A 25,971-nucleotide genomic window follows, 5' to 3' on the forward strand; every position below is an offset into this window, starting at 1 on the left:
TCCTAATATAAGGGGCTCTAAAAAGAACTCTTGGAGAAACTGAACTAAAAGATATATTTATTCTGGTGCAAAATAGTTTGAAATCTGTGCACAGTCTTATCACAAACTTTTTGATGGCCCTCATATAAACAATTTCAAACATTTTGCAGCAGAACAAAGTTATCTTTTAATTTCACTTTACACACACTGCTTAAAGTGCTTTCAATGTGTGGCTTATCTACTTGGTCCTGGCACCCAGGTAGATAACCTGAACAACCTATGCAGAGTCCTTCCATTACTTTTTCACTTTCTTCTTCTCTTCCTTCCCTCCTTCTCTGTCCATTTACACCAGCCTCAGTCTCCGCTTTTTTTTTTTTTTAATTTTATTGCAAAGTTAGATATACAGAGAGGAGGAGAGACAGAGAAGAAGATCTTCTGTCCATTGATTCACTCTCTAAGTGGCCGCAAAGGCCGGTGCTGAACCAATCCGAAGCCAGGAGTTTGGAGCCTCCTCTGGGTCTCCCACACAGATCCCAAGGCTTTGGGCTGTCCTCAACTGCTTTCCCAGGCCACAAGCAGGGAGCTGGATGGGAAGTGAGGCCTCCAGGATTAGAACCAGTGTCCATATGGGATCCCAGCGCATGCAAGCAAGGAATTTAGCAGCACCGCACCAGGCCTGGTCTCTGCTCTTAATCCTCTTAATTACCATTTTGCAGCTACATGGTCTGATGGAAACAGCAATCAGAAGATTTGGTGAGACTTAGCATTAGTCAGGAGGCTGACCACGGTAGGACCATCAGTTTACCGGAGGCTTCTGTAACAAGAAGTCATTCACTTGCTCTGTCAGCCTGAGATAATCAATGTTGAACCCTGTTCTGACACTCTGCAAATATCTAACCGAATGAACCTTACCTCTTTCAATTTCAGTTCAATTAAGAGTGATGTGTGAAAATAATCTGGATTCTTCTCTAGTGTAAGACTCTGATTCCACGTGTATTTCTTAATTATCTCAGCTTCTCTGAGCTACAGTTTATCACACATGCAAGATTAGGTGTACTTTGCACATTAATTGGAAGATTATCTTTGTAAAATGCAAAAAAAAAAAAAAAAAGAAAGAAAAACAATAGAATCACCTTGATCCTCGGAAATATGCTGTAGAATTTTTCTTATTCCATGGCCACTGTGCTGCTGCCCTAAAATATACAGATTTTGATTAGTTTCTCTCTCCCTCTCTTTTTTTTTTCACTATATAAGGAAGCGTTTTAACCATTTCTAAAGATTGCCCTGGAAACTCACACCCCATTTTGGGGGTCTTGGCCTCAGTCCTGGCTCCTCTACTCCCAGTCAACCTTCCTGATGATGCACATCCTGGGAGCAGCGTGATGGCTCAAATTCTAGCCAACTGCAAAGTGACCCAGCAGAGAGAAACTCTCTACTTTTCTCTTTCTCTCTACCTTTCATGGAAAAAGAAAAAAGAAACCCAGGAATTCTTTGAAAATTTCTGTATGACAATATGTTCTCTTTTGTTATCAGTCCATGGCTTGGAGGTGGTAGCCAATATTATCTAAAAATCTATTTTTCCAAACTATGGCTTGAAAATGTTTTGGACCTCATAATCACAAAGGCATTTAAACTTCAAAACCCTGAGTGAATGTTACTAAGAGCTTGGAAACTTAACACAATTATGTTTAACGGGTAGGAATTAATGAGAGGTTCACAGGTCATCAGGAAAAGTAGGTCTCCTGTGAGAGTTGTAAAAACCAGAGTTTGGGCCCAAATTTCTGTCTTTGTATCCTAGCTTCCCACATGCTCCTTCCTTCCTAAGCATTCCTATTAGAGGTCAATGCTATTGGAGCCACTGGACCTTGGACCTGAAGCTTCAAAATCTTTTTTGTATGAATATCTCAGGTATTTCAGTGTGGTGACAAAAAGTTGCCTAATGCACCTTGTCAGTAAGTTAACAATCCTGAAAGAAAAATTTCTAAACCAAGGATGACACATTTGGTATTGTTTATTTTGGCACCATGAGAAATTCTGCCCTAGTTTCTGCAGAGGGCTATGAATAAGATTAATATGTGGAGAGAATTACCCCAAATAACAGAAATGGAATGAAAAGGAAACCACTCTGATTTCATTTTTTGGATGTGATAAATTTATTTCTCTGTGCTATGGTTTGAATATGATTAGGCCCCAAACTCACCTAAGACTTTGAATTCCTTAGCCATGATTTAATGGCCTTAAGAGGTTGGAAACTTGATCTCATTTAAGAATAACAGCCTCTGATACTTGTTTAACAGAGACCTATTTATTTTCTGAACGATTTGAGAGAGAGAGGGGGAGATCTTTCACTCATTGTTTCAGACTCTAGATGATTACAATGGGCAGGGCTACACCAGGCTGAAGAGATTCTTCCAGGTCTCCCACGTGTGTCTTCTCAGGCACATTAGCAGAGAGCAGGATCAGAAGCAGAACAGCTAGGACTCCAACCAGCATTCTAAAAGGGATGCTCTGGAGGAATAAGTGTGGCTTATTCCCCTGTGTAACAATGCCATCTCCAGAGATACATACTTCTTTATTTTCTTTATAGGAATACTCACTGCATAAAAAGTCTGTGGGTTGTCTTTCTCTGAAAAAGGAAGAGAAGCCTAAACCACAGTTAAGGAGGCTTTGGTGGGGTATTTTACGGAGAAAATTAGGATATGAACAACTTAGTATGAGCCTTTTCAGATACACATGGTACTTACGTCGTTCAGCTGAAAGCACTGTTCAGTATTTTCTGAGCCTTCACACTTCTCAGCTAACCCAACTCATCATCTCTCCCTCACTGGGTTACCTTTTCTGGATCTTTAGTCCAACGTCAAAATTATCTTTTATTCCCCCCACACTTCCTCCCTCCTACCAAAATATAAACCACAGCACTGGAATTTTTTTGTTTGTTTGTTTTTAGTGGAAAAATAACACATAGTCATTATACAAAATTCTTTTTTCTTTTTTAGATTTATTGATTTTTATTGGAAAGGCAGATTTACAGAGAAGAGAGAGAAAGATCTTCCATCTGCTAGTTTACTTCTCAAGTGGCTGCAATGGCCAGAGCTGAGCGAATCCAAAGTCAGGAGCCAGGAGCTTTGTCTGGGTCTCCCATACAGGTACAGGAATTCAAGGCTTTGGGTCATCATCCATTGCCTTCCTAGGCCACAAGCAGGGATTTGGATGGGAAGTGGAGCAACCAGGACAAGAACTGGCACCCATATGAGATTCTTGGCCTTGCAAGGGGATGATTTTTGAGCCATCATGCTGGACCCCATTATACAAAATTCTAATGGAGAGGCTGGCATTGTGGCATACTACATTAAACCACTATCTGAAATGCTGATTTGAGCCTGGCTGCTCCACTTCCAATCCAAATCTCTGCTAATGTGCCTGGGAAAACAGCAGAAGATGGCCCACAGGCCTGGACTCATGCACCCATGTGGGAGACACAGAAAAAGCTCCTAACCTCAATGTAGACCAAGAACAACTCAAACTCTAATATCCAGAGTCATGAAACTACTAAAAGAAACTATAAGAGCAATACTGCAAGAAACTATAAGAGCAATACTGCATAGGCAAAAATTTTTGGATGCAATCCCAAAAACATAAGAACAGAAGTAAAAATAGAGCAATGAGATTATATTAAGGTAAGGAGCTTCTGCAGGCAAAAGAATCACCAAAGTGAGGAGACAGCCGAGAGAATGGAAGAACATGTTTGCAAACTATTCACCCGACAAAAGATTAATACCCAAATTATATAAGAAATAAGAAAAAACAAACAAGCCAGTTAAGAAATGGGAGAGTATACCTTTCCTGCACTGTAAGAAGAGGGAGCACAGACTCAAGTGTTGCCAGGGTTCAGAGAGGTAACAGAACTAAAGAGACTGAGGGAAAATCTGACAACAACCAGTTAGGAGCCAATTCCCAGCCCAGCATAGTCAGAGCATCTGATTTCGTTTTAAGAATCTGCAAGTTGATATTGTCAGGTGATATTTTGTCATTTTTAAATGTTAGCAACTTAATCAAAAATTTTTAAGTAGCAGATCTGGCACTGTGGTATACAAGTTAAGCTGCTGTTTGCAATGTCAGCATCCCATATGGGCAGAGGTTCAATTCCCAGCTGCTCCACTTCCAGTCCAGTTCCCTGCTAATGTCTGAGAAAGCAATGGAGGATGGCCTGAGTGCTTGGACACTTACACACAGATGGGAGAGCTGGATAAAGCTTCTGGCTGCTGGTATCAGCCCAGACTGTTGTGGTTATCTGGGGAGTGAACCAACAACTTTGACTTTCAGTAACTAAATAAATATTAAAAGAAAAAAAAAATGGGGAAGGATTTTGATATACATTTCTCAGAAAAAATAAAAATGACCAGTACAGGAGAAAATCATCCAATATCAAAAGCCAACAGATAGGGCCCTACACCATGGAACAGCGGCTAAAGTCCTGGCCTTGAAAGCACTGGGATCCCATATAGGCGCAGGTTCTAATCCTCGCAGCTCCACTCCCCATCCAGCTTCCTGCTTATGGTCTGGGAAAGCAATCAAAGACGGCCCAAAGCGTTGGGACCCTGCACTCATGTGGGATACCTGGAAGAAGTTCCTGGCTCCTGGCTTTGGAATGGCACAGCACCGGCCGTTGCGGTCACTTGGGGAGTGAATCATCGGACAGAAGATCTTCCTCTCTGTCTCTCCTCCTCTCTGTATATCTGCCTTTGCAATAAAAATAAATAAAGCCTAAAAATTGAAGAACTATACTTTAGTAATGATATAGAGGAACTAGGTTGGGGGGAATTGGGGCTGGGATAAGGGAAATACCAGGAGCCTATGGAACTGTATCATAAAATAATAATAAAAATAAATAAAAAAGGAGAATATTTTAAAAAACCAACAGATAAACATAAATCAACTGCAAAATGAGGTGTCTATCTCACCTCAGTCAGAATAGCTATTAGAAAGAGACAAATAACAAACAGTATCAAGGATGTGGAAAAAAAAGAACTATTCTACACTGCTTGTGGGAATGCAAATATGAAGAACAGTATGGAGGTTCCTCAAAAACACAAGATATCTACCATTACTAACTAACTATCTCACTTGTATGTGTATCTGAAGGAAATGCAATCAGTATATCTAAGAGATGCTGGCACTTCCAGGTTCATTGCAGCACTATCCACATATGGAATCCACCTAGATGTTCATCAACAGAGGGATAAAGGAAAACATGGTATATATGCACAATGAAATACTATTCAGCCATAAAAACAAAATTCTGACATTTGCAGCAAAATGGATGGAAGTAGAGATCATTATATGAAACAAGCCAGACAAAGAAAGACAAATACTGCATGTTCTCTCTCATTTGTGGTAGTTAAAAAAGAAAGCATTGATCTAAATTTGGAATACTAACTATTAATACATTCGAAAACTGGGACAGGCAAAGGAGGGTTAGATAGCAGGTACCAAAACGCAATCAAACATTCACTAGTTCTTGGGATCGGTGTTTGATGCAGCACCGGACACTGCTTGGGATGCCCACATCCCATTTTGGAGAGCCTGGGTTCAGGTTCCAGCTCTGCTTTCACTTTTAGCTTCCTGAAAATGCACACACGGGGAGGCAGCAGATGACAGGCAGCTCGAGTACTAGGCTCCTTGCCATCCGTATGGCAGACTCAGATTGAGTTCCAGTTCCCCTACCTTCAACTGGCCCAACTGTACAACACTATATAACAAAAACATGGAACAGCAAGGGAGGAGCTGGTGAGAGACAGAGAAATGGAAACCTAACCACCTGGCTTGTTGGCTCATACTATGTACATATAGAAACACTGCACTGAGCTACATAAAGGCATACCAAAAAAGCTGAAAATAAAATAAGAAGCAGCAATTGCATCCTGAAAGCTAAGACCTCCGTGTTTCTAAGAAGTTCCTTAATTAAGCACCAAAACCACTTGAATCGTTAATGTACTATACAACTAGAGAAACAAAACCTACAGCTTGGATGTACCAGAAAATCTAAATCCTAACACAGCAGGAAGGAGTCAACAGGCCCAGGCACGTCTCCGGCATGAATCAGAGAGGATCTGGAATCATGTTATACTGGAGACACCTCTGGGAGAGTCACGCCCTCCACCCCCATCCCAGGGACTCAGCTCTTAACCATCAGCTACTATTACGTTCTTCCAAGAAATTTCCTCTCCTGCACAACATGATCCTTCATTTTTTTTCTTAGCTTGAAAATGATTCAATCTTACTCAAAGAATGTCACAGAAAAAGAAGAAAACAAAAGTTCTCCTCCTTCACTCCCATAGTTTTTTCTCCTCTTTTCTACAGTTATGTAAACATTATTATATGTGTATTGCAAGTTTACCTTGCACGTCCTTGTGGAGGAGAACAACCTAAAAGAAATGGAGGGACAGTGCTCTCTTGGGCAACTGACAAAGTTTATTTCCAGAGTTCCAGTTCTCACACATTTAGCAGATAGTTGAAACACAACTCAGACTTTGGTCATGTCTGTAAGCAGGGAGTTCAAGGAAAGTTAACAAGGTGCCTTGATCAAAGCACTATTGAAATAGGGAATAGATAAGGAGTACTGTCTGCCCTTGGTGAGCTGACAAGACAGAGCACAGATGTTCACCTATCATCAAGAAGAGCACAAAAACACCTCCAAGGACTCACGGGGTACAGCTTGTATCCTGGGCAAGAGGCCCTTCACCGCCTCATCCTGAACCTCCTCTCAACAGCTTCCCATCCTTGCCATCTGTCACCCCAGCTTATCTTGTTGGATGCATTCCGACAACACACACAAAATAGCTTACGCTATCAACAGTCTAATTTTTAAAACTTAGCTCTTTTAAAGCAAGTAACTGGTTACTACCTACTGCTTATTTTAAGAAAACACACAGAGAGGGCAAAAGAAAACCTCTCTAAAGGACTTACTTTATCAGGTCTTCTCTAAAGAGGTCCCATCGTCCAAGGCCTGTGGGATAAATAGGCCAAACAGCAGGTCCCCCTTCCCAGAACGTCCAAGCAGGATACATGATATCGTGGTATTCGGATGTCTTCGACAGAACAGAAAGGTCGTTTAAAATCAGTCTCACAACAGAGGGAGCAACAGGACAGCATTTACCCCAAGACCAAGGTCTTGTTCTAGTGTCACAGTGCCAGACACATTTTGCCTGTTCTTCAGTCTAGATTCTAAACACGAAAAGGCAAGAGAGATCATGGGCTAAAACATATAGAATCACCATGTCTCAGAATATAAAAATATGGGTTTTGTTAGTTTGTTTTAGAAGATTTATTTATTTTTATTGAAAAGGCAGATATACAGAGAGGAGGAGAGACAGAGAGAAAGACCTTCCATCCGATGATTCACTCCCCAAGTGACTGCAACTGCCGGAGCTGAGCCAATCTGAAGCCAGGAGCCTGGAGCTTCTTCCAGGTCTCCCATGCAGGTACAGGGTCCCAAGGCTTTGGGCTGTCCTCAACTGTTTTCCCAGGCCACAAGCAGGAAGCTGGATGGGAAGTGGAGCTGTGGTGATTAGAACCTGCACCCATATGGGATCCCAGTGCATGCAAGGCGAGGACTTTTAGGCACTAGGCTACGGCGCCGAGCCTAGAATATAAAACCATGTTAAAGGTTGACTTTTTCAGCTCCCCTAAACTGTTTTGACTAGAGGATACACCTGTCCAAGTGTTTGGTTTAAGGAAACAGTATACCCAATTCTGTATCATCCCATAGCCCTGTCATATTTTGCTGCCATTCCCCTTGGAGTTTACACTGTCTCACCAGTTCTTGGAGATTTCCTAGTGGACCTTCAGAGAACAAGAATGAGGAAACACAGAGACAGATCCCAGGAGTTTGAACATTGACTCCATCTCTACAACTCTAGGTATATCACCTAATCTTTCTATTCCTCAGTTCCCTTGTCATTTTAATGGAGGAAATAATAACAATAGTTAGTAACAGGAATTCTTTCAAGTATGAAATTTGTTAACACATGTGAAAAGCTTTGAACATGTCTGGGACACACAAGTCTTCAGTAAATGTTAGTGGATGTTACCTAACACCACGGCACTATTAAATCCACAATTGTTGGCAAGTTCTCGGTTACTCATTGATGAGGGTCAGACATGCTCAATGGTAAAATGGGGAAAGCAGCTTTATCACACATCCTTTGAAGAAAGTTGGAAGCCAACAACTTCCTTGCTGGGCTACTCCTATTAAACATACAGCCATTGATAAGCTTTCACTTCTACTGCTTCTTCCACTGAAATCACATGCACGACATACTATTCATCTTCTCCCAAATACTTGAAACATGACGCCTGACTCATCAGCACCTGAAGCACAACAGCTGTTCAATAAGCTGTCCAACTACCTGAGGGACTAAACCCCTTGCCTGGTAACAAGAGTTACTGATTTAACAACATGAGGGAAGTAAAGAGGAAAGGGAAGGGCTGTTGCAATGGTTCAACTGGCAAATCCTCCACCTTCAAGCACCAGCATCCTATATGGGCACCAATTCATACCCTGGCTGCTGCATGTCCCATTCAGCACCATGCTTGTGGCCTTGGAAAGCAGTGGATGATGGTCAAAGTGCTTCGGACCCTGTACCCATATAGGAGACATGGAGGAAGCTCCCAGTTCCTGGTTGGCTCAGCTCCAGCCATTACGGCCCTTTGGGGAGTGAACCAATATATGGAAGATCTTTGTCTCTCCTCTCTCTGTAAATCTGCCTTTCCAATGAAAATAAACAAATATTAAAAGAAGAAGAAGAAAGGAAAGCTAGTACGCTGAAGGTCATAAGGGATAATTTACAGAAATGTCAGGTAAATAACAAATGCCAAGTCCTCACGACATACACAGGAACCTATCTTACCTCCTAGGAGAATTTCATAACAAACAATGGGACCAAGCATTTTTTAAAAACAAGGGAAACACAACCCAAATGTGGTCTCAGCCCACTTGCAACACAGGAAATAAGTCTAGAGAGAAGGTAAACTGTTATCAAAACGTGGAGATTAAAAAGTCCCTCTGTTTTGGAAAAACCAAATGAGAGATGAAGTTCCTTTTTTCAAAGTTCACGGGTTTTTTTTTAAGTCTACTCTTCCCCATAGAATCTTCCATCCACTTTACACTAGCTTCCTCACTTCTGTCCCTCAAATGCCTTTTTGTGTCAATACATTCTGCCTTAAAATGATCTCTGACAATATACATACTATACCAAATTCTCCACATTATAGGTGCATCCTTCCCAATGAGACCCAGATTCTGAGAGTCTGTCCCATGGCAATCCCCTGGATGCACTGCTTGAAGCCAAACCATCCAGAGCTCCCTCGCACTTTCTTGTTCACTCTTTATCATACTGGTCCCAGGGACATGTTGACAGATCACAAAGATGACACTTGGCACGCTGGCAGAGACATCCGTTGCATGAGCTCAACAAACAGTTTTAAAGAAAGGTATGTCCCATCTCCTTGGCTGTAAACTTTCTTGGAGCTCGCAACTCGAGTTTTGTAAGATCTCAAAGCCCTACCTACAGGGTCTTGAAGTTTCCTTAGGCCTCTCACTTCTTGACCTCCACCCCATTCCTACAGACACACCACTCATGGGTCTTTGATTCGGTATCTTCACTCTGAAGCTAACCAACACACAGACCCATTCCAGATCTTTGACCTCATCCTCACCATGGGATAATGATTTCCTGGCCTGTGAAATCATTTTGTCTGGCCTGCAAAGGCAACCATACTTGAGACTTGAAATTCACTACATCTATAGCAGCTGACTTGAAAGTTAAAGCACTTGTATGGATTACAAGTGATACTATCTATATATAAATGCCTCTTTGCAGAAAAAGGGTTCCCACCTGTATCCCAGAGGACTACCTTCCACCCTCCCCCTGTGGATCTTCTTATACTTACCTTACTAAAGGAGAAGACTGGGATAGCAGGCTCCATCCATTTAGGAACCTGAGGATAATCTCGTACATTGATCACCATCTCCATGTCAGGGAGGCGCCCAATAATTTCCAAAATAAAGTGCTCCACGCCACTACACCTGTCAATCAGAAATATTACAGATTCACAAGCGCCTGCAGGCCTTAGGACAAGGCTGGGTCCCAAGCATACTTCACAGACAAAGCAGTGTTCACTTCATCAGCTTGATGGAAAATTGCCTGAAAGTAATGCTTCTAAACAATTGAGCAAGTTATTATTCCAGCTAAGCTGTTTCAACTCACAGTACTTAATAAAATCTTTTAAATAAATCATCATAGCTTTGACAGGAATGCTACTGCTACTCCTACCACTTAAGCTTTTATTCATTCTCCATTTTTTTTCTCTTTCTCTCTCTAACATGGAATTGTTTCATTAGTAGACAAGAAACAAATTTCCATAGGATCTGGAAAAGCTGATTTTCTAATGGTACTTCTTTGGCTTTGGCTCTCACAAAGGTATTTCATTTCCGCTATAATTCTCATTGAATTTTTTTTTTAAATGTATCTGGAAAGCCAGAGAGACAGAGAGGGAGAATTCCCATCTGGTGGCTCACTTTCCAAATGTCCATAGTAGCTGAGACTGGGGTAGGCTCAAGCCAGGAACAAAGAACGCAATGCAGATCTCCCACATAGGTAGCAGAAACCCAATTACCTGAGCCATCACTGCTGTTTCCCCAGGTCTGCGTTAACAGGAGCTGGAGTTATGAGCCAGAGTCAAGAATCAAACTAAGTTACTCCAACACGGGATTATGGATATTTTATCCGCTGGGTTAAATGCTTGCCTTTAACTAAATTTCAGAGTTTATGGGGGAAAGCAGAAAACCTACTATTACTTTCAACCTGAACATAACACTATCTAAATCAGTTCCACAAACCACAGAGAGAGTGTTGTGTATATGATCATGAAGGTTGTAACACAGCTTTCTGAAGACTCCCTGGGAATCCTGAGGTTTCTTCAAAGAAACCCAGCTTACTTTGTCTCTGCTCCTCAAGTCTTGATGAGCATGACTATGGGGCAGCATTCCAAGGCTTAATCAAAAACTTCAGGCAGCACGGAAATGACAGATAGCAAATTGCTTTGTAAATAGGAAAATAATTGCAAAAGTATCAATGGTTCATAAGCCAAGGAAATACATTCAAATGTATTATTAATAAAGAAATGTGAAGGACTTCCAGACATTAATACTTGGATGGGCAAGGACTGAAAAGTCTGATAATACACAGATTGATTAGGGGGTGAAGAATTTGGGGGCATGTCATACAGTGGTGGTCGAAGTAGAAGTAGTTACAAGGTAGAAGAAAATTTGCTTTATTTTAAAAGGAATTAGTTGATGAGCGCAGTGTCTTGGCATTGTTAAGCTTCCACCAGCAACCCCAGCATCCTCTGTGGGTACAGATTTGAGTCCCAGTTGTTCTACTTTTGATTCAGCTTCCTGATAATGGCCTGGAAAGCAACAGAATATGGGCCAAGTGCTTGGGTCCTTGTACCCACATGGGAGACCTCGAAGAAACTCCAGGCTTCAGGCCAGCTCAGCTCTGGCCATTCAAGCCATTTGGGGAGTGAAACAGTAGAGGAAGATCTATCTATCTCTTCTTCTCTTTTGAGTTGCAACATTGCCTTTCCGGCCCTCCCTCAGCCCCCCAAAATAATAAAGGAATTAATGAAGCTAATTATATCATCGCTAGGAATTTAGCTGACATATATATTTGCATAAGTGCTCAAGGCATATGTAAAAAGGTTTTCACTATAGCATGGTTGTATTAGCCAAATTGCAAAGAGATGCGGTGAGGTGGAGAGGAATAATTTTATCGTCCATGAAGAGATCTACATAAATAAATCCATCCAGGGGAGTCAGCAGCTATGAAAGAGATGTATTCTATGTACTCTTAGAAAACAAGATCAAATTCCACCATTCTACGAAAAAGTCAGATATGCAGAGAGGAGGAGAGACAGAAAGGACCATCGTCCATCCGATGGTGGCAGAAATTTCCAAGTGACTGCAATGCACGGAGCTGCGCCATTCCAAAGCCAGGAGCCAGGAACTTCTTCCAGGTCTCCCTCGTGGGTGCAGGGTCCCAAAGCTTTGGGACATCCTCGACTGCTTTCCCAGGCCACAGCAGGGAGGTGGACGGGAACCGGGGCTGCCAGGATTAGAACTGCTGCCCATATGGGATTCTGACATGTGAAAGGAGAGGACTTTGGCCGCTAGGCCATGGCGCCAGGCTCATCCACGTTTTAATTTCTTGATGAGTTTATATTCTTCTTTATCCATAAACTATTTCCAGGATATATAAGAAATTTATAATTCTGGTCATCTTCTAAGAAGAGGTCTTAATGATTGGGGATCTAAGATGAAAGAGAAGCTGCTTTTCCATCAAATATTTTTTTTTTTTTTTTGCTTTATCCAAACATCTTGCTATGTGCATGTAACAATATCTTGACACTTTGAAAAGCATTAACATTTTTTTAAATGCTGCATTTAATTTCTACATTTAAGTCAAGATATTTGTATTTGCTGGGGCCAGCATTGTGGTATAGTGGGTTAAGCTATGGCCAATAGCTCTGGAATCCCATATAGATGCCAGTTCCTGTCCAGATGCTCCTCCAAATTCCTGATATTGCACCTGAGAAAGCAGTGCTGGAGTTCCTGTAAATCATGTGAGACATACAGCAGAAGTTCTTGGCTCCTGGCTTCAGCCTGGCCCAGCCCTGGCCACTGTGACCGTTTGGAGAATCAATTCGTGGAGAAAAGACCTCTCTGTTTCTCTCTCTAAATTGGCCTTTCATATTAAATCTTTGAAAACATTTGAGTTTTCTTTCACATTAAGCTTTCAAAAGTATTTTCTGACATACTGTGATTTTGTTTATATAAGACTCTCGAAGGTAATAATGAAAGTGGAACGACAGCTGCCTGAGAGCACAGAGTTGGGAGAAGTCGATGGTAGAGAGTGACTACAAGGAGGCAACAGGTGCCGTATGAGCATCACCTGTAGACATGCATGACGTTATCGAAGGGTACACTTTGTTCAATGACAAATGCAATGTGATGTTTTGATACATGCTTCCATTACAGAATGATCAGACCAAGCTAACCAACATATCCATCACTTCACATCCTTGCCATTATTTTTAAATTGTAGACTTTAAATATGTGCATTTTATAACAATATACCTCAAGAAGGCTGTAATTAAAGTATAACACTTAAAGTCAACCACACCTCACCAAAGCTGTTATTAAAAGATATCACTATTCTTCGTCTCTGAAATGACTTGTTTCTAGTACTATTCAGTCCTCCAGTTACTCAACAAACTTTCAGCTTATTATTTTTAAAGTGAAATAAGTCAAAATAGGTAGGACATGGAAGTCAAATAGGACATGTTCTTCCTTACACAAGAACTAAAATTTTTTAAAAAAAAAAGAAGAAGAGAAAGAAATGTCTGGGTACTCCACCCCTAGGAATATATGCAGAGTAAAATAAAACCGCATATGAGAAGGGGATCTGTAATCCTATATTTACAGCAACACAATCTACAATGCAGACATGGAAACAACTCACATACCCATCCAAACAGGAGTGGTTAAAGAACTGTGGTACATCTACTCTATGGAATATTACTCAACCATTTAAAAAATGAAATCATACCATTTGCAACTACATGGTTCCAATTAGAAATCATTAAGCTCAGTGAAATAAACCAATCCCCAAAGGACAAATACCATATGTTCTCTGATACAAGGCAGCCTTCATGCAAATTGTAAGATCAATAACCCTTTCCATACTGTTTTGCTGCATCCCATGTGTTTTGATGCTTTTGTTTTTATTTTCATTTCTTCCAAATAATTTCTTTTCTCTTGTCAAATTCGTCACTGGCTCATGGATTGCACAGTGGCATCATTTTATCCAAGAGGCTTTTGTGTTTGGTTTTTTTCATTTCATCATCCATGCATTGGTTATTCAGTTGCACATTTTTTTACCCCATGGTGCTATAAATTTTTTGTTTTAACTTCATACCTGTTGTTGACTTTGTTTTTTGGCTTCTCAGGTAAGGGAATGTATACTGATGGCATAATAGAGACTATCATATTCAGATGTGAAGATACAATGCAATATGCATCTCTACTTCCAAATCAAAGATGGATTCCCAATGAAACTGCTGGACACATCTAGACAATGGGATGCTGGACTGTCTGACATTGTCTGTACCAGCAATGTTGGGGCACACTTACATAAGAGACTAATGGACTTATGACTGCTTATGAAAGGGACTATACTATTGTAATAATATAGGGAAAATCAGTCATGGGGGGATTTGGGGAGGAGATAGGGAAATCCCAGACCCTATGGAATTATACCATAAAATTCAAAATGAATCTTAAAAAGCAAAAAAAAAAAAAAAGAAAAGAATAAGTAAATAAATAAATATCTGGGTGTATCAGTTTTGTTGCAAACACCAACTTTTGTCAAACTTTATCTTTGTGGAACAAATTGAGGGGAATTATAATCTACCATAGTTTATTTTTTGGGATTTGAAAAGTAGAGAGGAAGAAAAGAGATAAAGGTTTCTTCTAGCTGCTAGTTGACTTCTTAAATACCCACAACATCCATGCTAGGTCATACTGAACACAGAAGTCAGGAGCTCAGGTATGTGGGAGTCAGGGAGCTGCCACCTGCTGCCTCTCAGGGTCCACACAGCATAGCAACAGAAGCAGAGTTGTGACTCAACTGCCAGCTCTCTAACACAGGACACTACCATCGCAAGAGACATTCTAATCTTTGGATCAAATGCCTATTCCTCAGCTTATTCTTGGAATGCTGAGTTTACACTTTATTCCATTCAAAACTGATTTTTTACAAATTTCATTCAGACATTTGAAACCAGATGAACTAAAAATAACCAGGCCTGGGCCTGGTACAGTAATATAGTAGCTAAAGTACTGCCTTGCATCCCCCAGGATCCCATATGGGCACTGGTTCGTGTTGCAGCTGTTCCACTTCCTATCCAGCTCTCTGCTTGCGGCCTGGGAAAGCAGTCAAGCATGTCCCCGCAAAAAAATTTTCATTCGGGCCTGACACTGTGGCCTAGTGGCTAAAGTCCTCACCTCAAACATGCTGGGATCCCATATAGGTGCCAGTTCTGATCCTGGCAGCTCCACTTCCCATCCAGTCCCCTGCTTGTGGCCTGGGAAAGCAGTTGAGGACAGCCCAAGGACTTGGGACCCTGCACCTATGTGGGAGACCTGGAAGAAGTTCCTGGATCCTGGCTTCAGATTAGCACCGCACCAGCCGTTGTGGCTGCTTGGGAAGTGAATCATCGGATGGAAGATCTTCCTCTTTGTCTATCTGATTTGCAATAAAAGTTAAAAAAAAAATCTTGATTCATCACACCCACGTGGAAGACCGGGGGAAGCTCCTGGCTCCTGGCTACCAATTGACTCAGCTCTGGATGTTGTGGTGCTTGGGAACAACCATCAGACAGAAGAGCTTTCTCGCTGTCTGCCTTCTCTCTGTAAATCTGAACTGTCTTTCCAACAAAAATAAATTTAAAAAGAAAACTAGGCCTTGAAAGAAGGCATTTGAGGCTAGTTAGCACTCTGTGATATACAACTGTTCATTTCATTAAGGACAACGGTCTGGAATATTTCTATTTGTGTTTTGTCTATCTTTGCTTTGCCTAATTGTGTTTGTAGTTAGGACAGGGGAACTTTCCATGTCACTGGAAATGAAGAGTATTTTATTGTCCAAGAAAGATACTGGGCTCCCTTCAGAACATTTCTGAGAGCATGATTTTGACTAAAATGCACTGAAAACAGAAGTAAGAAATATATGACTTTCAGCCATTTGAAAGTATATAATTTCATTAGGAAATTGTTTAGCAAAGTATCAAACATTGGTTACGCTTTCAAAGTTCAAAGTTTCAGAGAGCATCTACATTCCTATCTCATCTCTCATTTGTAGAAATTAAAAATCTTATGCTCACATTCTATATTTAAAGCCTCCGTCGTTGGACCAATAGTGAAACTAACTCTTGTTCAAAATTCCTCAGGACATGGGCCCGGCGCGGTGGCGCAAGTGGTTAAAGGTCCTCGCCTTGCATGCCCGGGATCCCATATGGTCGCCGGTTCTAATCCCGGCAGCCCCGCTTCCCTTCCAGCTCCCTGCCTGTGGCCTGGGAAAGCAGTCGAGGATGGCCCAAAGCTTTGGGAACCTGCACCCGCGTGGGAGACCTGGCTTTGGATCGGCATAGTATCAGCCCGTTGCACTCACTTGGGGAGTGAATCATTGGACAGAAGATCTTCCTCTCTGTCTCTCCTCTCTGTATATCTGCCTTTCCAATAAAAAAATAATAAAAATATCTTTAAAAAAAAATTCCTCAGGACTTTTCCATACTACAACCTTATTTCTCCTTGACCACTGATTTTCTCAGGGTTGTGGGATATTAAGTGATTTCCACGATATTTTATTTTTACATATTTTTGACAGTAAACGTGTATTACTTTTAAGTAAAGTTGCTATCAGAGACAAATAAGGCCAGTGTTACAGCACGGTCGGTGAAGCTACAACTTGCGACACTGGCCTGCTATATCAGACTGCTGTTTCCAGTCCAGCCACATGGGACACCCAGATGGAGCTCCTGGCTTCTGGTTTCAGTCTGGCACAAACCTGTGGCCATGGCAGACGTTTATGGAATGAACCACCAGATGCAAGATCGTTCTCTCTCTCCTTCTCTATCCTTCTGCTCTGCCATTCTGCCTTTCAAATAAATAAATCTTATAAATAAAGTGAAATAATAGGGGTCAGCGATTGATTAGCTTACTGATTAAGATACCATTTAAGATATCCAATTTCAGCTTCCTGATGCTGTGTATCCTAGCAGGCAGTAGATTATAGCTCTAGTACTCGGTCTGCTGCCACCCAAATAGGAGCCCTGGATTATATGCCAACCTGGCCGTTGGCCTGGCTCAGCCCTGGATGTTATGGGCACTTGAGGAGTGAACCAGTGGATATAAAAATTTGTCCTCTCTTTTTCATTATTACAGTTTCTGTCTGTTGCTCTCCCTTTCAAATAAAAATTGTAGGGCCCAGCATGACAGCTTAGAGGCTAAAATCCTCACCTTGAATGCACCAGGATCCCCTATGGGTACCGGTTCTAATCCTGGTAGCCCCACTTCCCATCCAGCTCCCTGCTGGTGGCCTGGGAAAGCAATCAAGAATGGCCCAAAGCCTTGGATACCTGCACCCGTGTGGGAGACCCAGAGAAGCTCTGGGCTTCTGGCTGCAGATTGGCTCATCTCTAGCCATTACAGCCGGTTGGGGAGTGAATCATCAGACGGAAGATCTTCCTCTCTGTATATCTGACTTTCCAATAAAAACAAATACATTTTTAAAATAAATAAATAATTTAAAAGCATTAAAATAATATCAAGCGTATGACAGATACTCAGAATACACTGCGTCTGTTTTCTCACAGCTCAAACTGTAGCCTGTAGGCCTGGTGATGTGCCTAGCCTCAAGAAAAGGGTGGGGACAAGGGAAAGGACAGCCTTCGATGGAGCAACTAGAAGAGGGAGCCCCAGGCAAGAGCTCCCTTGTATGTCCCTGTATCAGGAGGAAAGTTCTGCTTTCCAGCCCTGAGCCTGTAGCCCTTTGCAGTCTGTATGAGGAAGCAGTAAGGTCAGAAGATCTATCTAGGTCACAACTCTTACCTGGAGGGGAACAAGCAGTCATTTTCCCGGTATAACCTGTTCTGAATGATCTGATAGTGGGTCCCGAGCTTCCGCTGGACTACTTCAGCCATCATCTTCCTGGAGATACCTCCTCGGAAAGGTGTCAGATCCTCTTCAATGACACTGAGAAAGAATGCAGATCATCAAGTAAGGCAGGGCACATTTAAGCTCAATATTAGGGGCTACCATCAGGTGGGCGAATGGGCTGGGATGAGCACCACAGCTGCCTAAAACATCAAACACAAGAAGGCCACAGAACATAAAAAGCCGTATCTTGCCTCCCTCCAATCTTCCTCGGTGATTCTTTTTCCTCCTTGCTACTCAGCCATTCCTGCACACCCACTCTCCACAGTCCCACTGCCTTCCCCTTCTCTGCAAGGAAAGGGATGCTCCCAACCCAACACTACCTGATCCCCTAGTTGTGGTCTGTCTGGCACACCCCCACCAGGCTCCAATGACGAGAAAGGACATGACTGATTTCTGTACCCCTTTTAAGGTTTGGCACATGGAAAGATTTCAGGAATCATCACAAGCATAAGGTGGAGTCAGATAACACCATCTGGAACTACAAGAAGCCTGTTGCTTAACTGAGGAGGAGCCTGTGATCCAGAGAAGTGGTTTGCCACCAGGGTAAGCCACAAGGACAATGAGTGAGAGAACTCAAGCCTGCTTCCCAAGTCCTCTAAGAACTGCCCAGCCCTCAGTTGGTGCTCTAAAGATAACCAACAAGCAAAATGGATGAGATTCACTGATCAGTATGTTCATTCCATAACATCCATAGAGTACTCACTGAGGATCAGCCCCAGGGACATCACAACAGAGACCCTGACCTCAAGAAGCTCAGGTGACCTCCAAGCACATGAGCTGAATCCCTCAAGGGTTTATGCTCGATTATCATGGCCTGTCCTATCCTAGGAAGCATCTGATCCACCTTTCTGCTTGGCTCCTGGTGACAAGGACACATGAGAGAACTCACCCACGGTAGCAGCTGCAGTTCTCACTTGAACATGGTTCATAATTCTCCAAAGACCTGTTAATCTGATCAATGAACACTTTCCATTTTGAACCTTCAAAGAGAGAAGTAAAGGAGAGTTAACCAAACATCCCTGGGCATGCAGGTACACCGAGGAAAGAATCAACAGAAGATCTCCAAGAATTCCCTTCCCATAGCATTAGTGGGAAGGAATGGCCCAGGAGAATTCCCTCTATAACTCCTCACAGTTCTGGTTAAGTCCACTCCTCCACCTGGACCATCAGGTGTCCAAGCATTGGGAAGACTCGCAAGCCTAATGCCTGATCGTGACGCAGATTCTCATCTTCTCCTCCTGAGCCTCATCAAGAGTTGTAAGCAAAGGCCATACATTAACCCACTGCTCATGTCCTCCCACAACACACGCACCGGTAAATGCACAGACACATTCTGCTCCCTACCCCAGTAAGATTTAGGGAGCCCAGGGAGGTGAACAGGGGGAATGCCCCTCTCCTTCTCACTCCAAATTCAGGAGGCCGGGTTCCTCTGCAGGGCAGCGGCTGAGACCCCCACACATCCTCAGTCCAAGCTCCCAGACGCCCGGCGCCCACCGCGCAGCTCTGCGCTGCAGAGGCCACAGCATCCTTCTCCAGGGCACCGTGGCGCCGTAGAGCGCTTCCTGCCCGCCTCCTGATCCCGAGCCCCAGCACCAGGGAGCCCACCTGACTCCTTCTGGCGGCCCTGTCCCGGGGACAAGAGTAGCAGCAGCAGCCAGAGCCGAAGCGGCGACCTCAGCCGCCGCTCCATGGCCAGCGGCCCGACTGCGGGCTCCCCGCGGCGGCGCGTGCGGAAGCGCCCCGCACAAGGATGGCCGTGGGCGCGGCAAGCACGCGGGCGCCGGCCGCCCCGCACAAAGATGGCCGTCGCGCGCTCCAGCAGCTCCGGGAAGGTTTGCCTGGCGAGTGCGGCGGGCTGGAAGCTAGGCGCAACGGAGTGGGCTGGAGGAGCCGGCTCACTACCTCCCTGTCTGCATTGCCGGGACAAATGCGGCTAATAATGCAATTCCTTCCATTCCGTAACAACTCTGAAACTTTTTTGTTTGTTTGTTTTGCCATCAGAAAGCTGATAAAAAGTAGGCGAGGACACGATTCGTGCCTACAGAGAGGCACAACCCAAGTTTGTCGCTGAGCCCACAGTTCTTTTCTTACTAAATAGCGCAAGTTGGTTAAGCAAGTCAATGTGCACAGCACCTTTGGACCCCTCCAAAAGTTGCAAATGGTGTATACCTCAGGTTCCTTTCTTAAACTGTTTGACAACAGTGGGGGTGATTTGGACATAGGACCTAAAAATATATCAGTGGTGTGAAAAGAACTAACTGGGTCCATTGTGTGGAGTCACTGATCATTTAACCAAACAACTTTAACAGGAGATTCACAGCAACCAATCAGAAAGGACACGGTCTACCTGAGAAAGCAAGATAAGCCATCTCCTTTGTTTTAACCCTCTGGAGAAATAACTGGGGTGACTAGTCCTCTTTTTGTTCCTTATTGCCGCTTTCACTTTCCCTTTTTTGCCCGTCTAGCCAATCCCTCTGCTGAAGTCCGTGAGAACGCCTTTCTGTTTCACGAGTGGGATGCTGTCCAACTTATGAATTGCTTTAAAAAAAAAAGCCGATTGGATCTTTAAAGTTGTCAACATCTGGCTTTTGACAATGGGTGACATAATATTGAACAGTGCTAAATAGAAAGGCTAAATACATTTATAGCTTTATAAAAGCATAGAAGTATGCATACATTGAATTGTACAAAAATATGAGGGGGTGGTTATTTATATTCATGTTCATTATACAGGTATTTAGGCATCATTTAAAACATGGATAGTAAAAACCTAGATTATGTGTAAATCCCTGGAAGTACAAGATCAAAACTGTGCCCCTAGGGAGTATAGAGCTAACATGGAATTGTTAATATGGAATATGCATCCCTGGGGATAATTTACAATTTAAAGATGAGCCACTAATTTCTTTTCTTTTCCCTTCTTTTTTTTTTATGATTTATTTATTTCTTTTGGAAAGGCAGATCCACAGAGAGAAGGAAAGACAAAGAGGAAGATCTTCCATCCACTGATTCATTCCCCAAGTGACCAGAGCTGAACCAGTCCAAAGCCAGGAGCCAGGAGATTCCCCCAAATCTTCCACATGTGGGAGAACTAGAAAAGCTCCCAGCTCTGGTTTGAATCAACTCAGCTCTGGCCATTTTGGCCATTAGGTAAGTACACAAGTGGATGCAAGATCTGTGTCTTTTTCTTTCCCTCTGTATATCTGCTTTCCAATAAAAATAAATACATCTTAACAAAAAAAAAAAAGATAGTGAGACAATGGTTCTATATCTGAATAAACATCAGAATCATAGAGTTACGAAGGCTACAGAATCTGGGTCCAATACTATGTACTAATTTAAAAAGAAGGTTGGAGTAAAATGGGCCTGGTGGAGCAATTTAGTGGCTAAAGTCCTAGCTTTGCACACACCAGGATCCCATGCGGGTGCCAGTTTGTGTCCCAGCAGCCCTGCTTCCCATCCAGCTTCCTGCTTATGGCCTGGGAAAGCAGTCGAGGACGGCCCACAGACTTGGGACCCTGCACTGGCGTGGGCAACCTAAAAGAAATTCCTGGCTCCTGGCTTTGGATTGGCGCAGCATCGGCCGGCCGTTGCGATCACTTGGGGAGTGAGTCAATGGATGGAAGATCTTCCTTTTTATCCTCCTCTCTCTATATCTGACTTTCCAAATAAATAAATAAATCTTAAAAAAGAGATAAATAATGAATTTCTCCTAGGAATGTTGATAAAGTGATTTTATTAAATTTAACTTTCTTTGCATAAAGTTAAAATTTCTATTTTTATAAATAACATCAAGAAGTGAGATTGCTAGATCTCCAACTTCCATTCCCTACCCAGTCTTCCACACCTCCTTAACATGGCACCACCACTGCCCTAATTGCTCAGATTCTTCTGTTTCCTTTTTCTATCAGTGAATGAAACCGTGAATTTGCCTACTTATCTTCATCCCCACTATTTCTACCCCCTTTGTCTCCCTTAACATTCTTCTATGGATTTAAACTTTGGCTCTGTCATTTACTAGCTGGTTCACTTTGGACAAGTGCTTGACCTGGTCTCAGTTTCCCTGTATAAAAAAAGAAATGGGGTTGACAATCATCATATTTGCATGGATCATATGAACATTAAATGGCTAAATATTTGGAAACCATTTGGGGTCTCAACACAAAGTAATGATTGCACAGGTCCTCATTAAATAAGATTTCTTTCTTCTTCCCTTAAATTATCAATACTGAACAGCAGAGTTGATGGTAAATCTTACACCTTGTCATTGCCTTGTTTAAGGCCTTATTTTCCCACTAAACTTAAAAATGAATACCCCACAAGTGCTGGGCACCACAGCTTGGTAGGCTAAGCTTTTGCCTACAGTACTGCCATTCCCTATAGCTTCCAGATTGTGTCCCTGCTGCTCTACTTTTAGACTTTTAAAATAATAGTTACATGGTTGACCAGGGTGGGAAAAATTGAGGTTTAGGGAAAATCAGGTGAACTCATTGTTTCCAAATTTGCTATTTCTTCTTATTTTTTCTGGAGGATGGGGAGAGACAAAGGGGGAAGCCACACATGACTTTCCAAACATCCCAGTACCCAGGGATGAGGAACTGCCACCTCATATCAACGCAGAGTCTCAGTATGTACATATTCTGAGGGTTCTGCCCAAGTGGTTTGGATAGTTCAGAAATGCTGTTGATTTTACCGATCCAAGGATGCAGCCTTCCCAATGTCCATTGACTGACATAACCTCAAATTTCCATTCACTGAGATTTTTTTGCTATCATTGTTTGGGGTAGTTGTCCAGTATGTTCTGCTCTTCTCCTTCTGCCAAAGCACCAAATGAGCTGCCATATTCTTTTACATCAGGGTCTGTGTCCATTGCTCTGCCTTTTTTACTGCAGGGACTGCATCCTGATGAAGGAGTTTCCCAAGCTCCTTCCAGTGGCAGTTCTCACACACACCAGTGGGTCCTTGGCCCAGGATGATTTTGTCACCTGCTGCACTGGTTAGTTGCTGCTCCACTTCTTATCCAGTTGCCTGTTTATGGCCTGGGAAGGCAGGGGAGGATGGCTCAAGTGCTTGGATTGTTGTACCTACATGGGAGACCCAGAGGAAGCTCCAGGCTCCTGACTTCAGCCTGGCACATTCCTGGCCATTGAGGCCATTTGAGGAATGAACCAGTGGATAGAGAGCTCTTTCTTTTTTTCTCCTTCTTTCTGCAAATCTGCCTTTTTTAATAAAAAAAGAAATATATAAATTTTTAAATGTATATCATCATCATGAAGCAGGCCATTAAGCTAGTCACCTTGGACTCAGGCATCGCATATCAAAGTTCCTGGGATGGAGTCCCACCTGGCATCCCAACCGTGCTCCTGTTAATGTACCTAGGAGGCAGCACAAGATGGCTCAAATATGTGGGTTCTTGTGACCCACATGAGAGACCTGGATGGAATGCCTAGCTCCTAGCTTCGGCCTGGTTCAGGCCTAGCTACTGTAACCCTTTGGGAGAGTGTAATAGTGGACAGACGCATGCCTGCATGCCTTCTGCCTTTTAAACACACAAACAAAAACTGAAAGACTCTTCACATTCTTCTATGTGATGCCACATTTTGTTTGCTCACTGTGATCCATATGTAGGTTTTCTTTAAGCTTCACACACATCAAAACTCCAAAGCACGTTTTAATTTGCTGGAGATGTTTTTTATTTTCTATCTGGGCTGTTTTTGTCTTCCAACTTGGTATTGTCAGGTGCTTCCCGATTTTAGGTTTCTGTTTAAATGCCATTGTCTCAGAGCGTTATCACCTCAAAATAGCATGCTTATTTTCTATCAGTCCCTTGCCTCTCCTTCAATATACTTCAAAGCTGCCCTGATTAAATGCTTTCCTCCCCAGAATGCAAGTTCCAGAGGCAGGACACGTTGTTCACATTTACACCAGGGGCCTCAGAAAAAGCAACGAAGGTATTTCAATGTTGCAAGTGGTTGAGTGAGTCAATATGAAAACAAATGTGGGAAATTCCTTACCCAAAATCAACACCAGGAAAATATGTAATTACGCAGGTTGGGTTTCATAGGCAGGAATGAAATCTCTGGTAATGCACTAAGCCACTAGAGGTATTTGGGAATATTACTAACTAGTGGTTTTGGTATGAGGTGATTCAGGTTCTGGCATTTCTTGTAGAGTTAGTTCCAACAGATCACTTCTTGTGCTTCCGTTTGCTTTATAAAACAGGAACTATGCATTGCAGGATTTACATGTAATGTGTAATGCTACCACTTCAGGGTCTCCACAATGATCAAACTCTCAATAAATTTCAACATATAATTAATACAAAAATCTTATTATTATTAAAGGACTTAAACTGATGTTTCCTTTGGTCACTTTGCTCTTTTAACAGGAAAGCTGGCTGTTCCTAAATCTGTCATGTTGTCACCCTCGTTTTTTCCCTTTTTTATCTGCCACAAACTGCCTATTCAGTCCTGGAATCCTGTCTTAAACTTCAAGCTCTTAGTAAAGCTTTTCTTGGCCTTGACACCACCGCGGTCTTACGAGTTCATTACATCGCCTTGCAGGCTTTCCGGGTCTCGGTTGGACATTTTAATGTGGCATGTATTGTAATAAATTTTGATTAATGCGTTTTCCTCGTGCCTCGACTCTTCCACCATGTTTTGAGCTTGGATGGTTTTTAGCTTGTCTTATTTAATCTTTACCCAGTACGAGGGCCTTGGACAATAGTTCCCAATGTTCTGCGTGTGAAATAGGACGATGATTTGTATCCGTGGGTCACACAAGGAGTCCGTGAGAAAAGCAGACGGTTGTCTGGGGCCCCAGGGAGGAGACACGTAGGCCACTGCCGGCTGGGCAGGCGGGGAAGCAGGGCGGGATTCTAGAGCGGGAGAACCAGGCGAGCCCTACTGCGCAGGCGCGCGGGAGGCTGCGGGCTTCGTTCCGGAGTCGGGCTTGCCGAGGGGGCGGGCGGCGGTCGCCGAGCTGACGTCATCGCCGTGCGCTGCCACGTCTGCTCAGCTCCGCGGTCATGGAGGCTGGGGACGGGTGCTGACGGGGCCGGGCTTTAGTTCCAGCTTTAGGCTCGGGTTCTGTCCTTGAGTCGGGGACTAGGTCTGGTGGCCTGAGTCTTGGACACTTTTCTCGACGCACCGGGCGGGGCCGTCCTGCAGACAAGCCGTTTGTTGGGCGCACTTGATGCGGAGTGTTAGTTGTATTGCTTGGGGTCCAGCCTGTAGAGCCGCCGCCTTCTCCCGGGGATCCCGCCCCACCGGCCGGGGCCTCCTCCATGCGTGAGTATTCCCGAGCTGACGCGCTGTGCCACTGTCCCGGGGTTCCTTCGGCCCTCCCGGGTGGGCGGCGAGACCTGCTCCGTCGGCCTCTCTGGGGGGACTAGTTGGTGGTCTCTTCGCCTTCCACCTGCCCGCACCCCATCCTTTGGCCTGTGTATCCCTACAGTTTGCCTTCGCTTGGCTCGTGAAGTGGAGCCTGGGAGGCCCCCCTCCCCCCCTGCTCGAGTGCTTTGTCTCACCTGAAGGTTGTTAGTCTGCAGCCCAAAGCTGCTAAGAATGAGAAGTCCCGAGTCAGTCCGCAGTCAGGTTCTGAAAAGCTGAGTTTTTGTAGAGCGTTCGTTCTTCAGTTTTTGCTTGTATTGTTTCGGAAACACTTGGTATCCATGTTGTCGGAACCATACTTTTTGCCATAGATTCCTGAAAACACAGCTTCTTTTCAAGGAATTTCCCCCTTATCTCCCACCTGTCCCTTAACCTTGCACTTATTTCTTCATGATTGTACATCGTTTTGGTATTTTCTCTTTCCTGCATGGAGTGAACACTGGAATGGTTTTGAAGAGCTACAAGGCCGCCTGTTCCCGTCCTGTGCACCCTCATTGGTTCTGAACAACTTTCAGCCTGTAGGATAGAGACAGTCGTTTGTTTTGTTTCTCTACTGAAGAAACAAACTCTGATTAAGAGACTCAAAGTCAGGTAGTATTTGACGCATCTGATCTGGGCACCCAGATGCCTTGATAACAAAGCCTACCATTTTGGAGGGTGCTTGTTGTCCTGTATTTCAAGTGTCGCAAGTGTGACAGTAAATTGGAAATGTGCGAGTGGAAGCTGTGTTTCTCTTAAACGTCCATCCCATTGTGGGTCTTT

At 43.3% G+C, this 25,971-nt stretch overlaps 2 protein-coding genes across 3 annotated transcripts in view; one reads left to right on the plus strand and one right to left on the minus strand.

Annotated features, from left to right (window-relative positions):
• The window catches only part of POGLUT1 (protein O-glucosyltransferase 1), a 28,299-nt gene extending 8,741 nt beyond the window's left edge, over nt 1-19,558 (minus strand). Inside the window, exons 1-6 of the mRNA XM_040984193.1 lie at nt 19,424-19,558; nt 18,708-18,798; nt 17,711-17,854; nt 9,931-10,066; nt 6,946-7,067; nt 1,113-1,172 (exon numbers count right to left, since the gene is read on the minus strand). Of these exons, the coding sequence (XP_040840127.1) occupies nt 1,113-1,172; nt 6,946-7,067; nt 9,931-10,066; nt 17,711-17,854; nt 18,708-18,798; nt 19,424-19,508 (638 nt within the window). The 5' untranslated portion in view covers nt 19,509-19,558. The remainder of the gene's footprint in view (nt 1-1,112; nt 1,173-6,945; nt 7,068-9,930; nt 10,067-17,710; nt 17,855-18,707; nt 18,799-19,423) is intronic.
• Nucleotides 19,559-24,845: 5,287 nt separating this feature from the next.
• The window catches only part of TMEM39A (transmembrane protein 39A), a 29,735-nt gene continuing 28,609 nt past the window's right edge, over nt 24,846-25,971 (plus strand). For both annotated transcript variants that reach the window (XM_040984194.1, XM_040984195.1), the window contains exon 1: nt 24,846-25,107. The gene's annotated coding sequence lies outside the window, so the exon portion shown is untranslated. The remainder of the gene's footprint in view (nt 25,108-25,971) is intronic.

The sequence above is a fragment of the Ochotona curzoniae genome, unplaced genomic scaffold (assembly GCF_017591425.1).
Source record: "Ochotona curzoniae isolate NIBS_2020 unplaced genomic scaffold, NIBS_Ocur_1.0 contig_4093, whole genome shotgun sequence".
NCBI lineage: Eukaryota > Metazoa > Chordata > Mammalia > Lagomorpha > Ochotonidae > Ochotona > Ochotona curzoniae.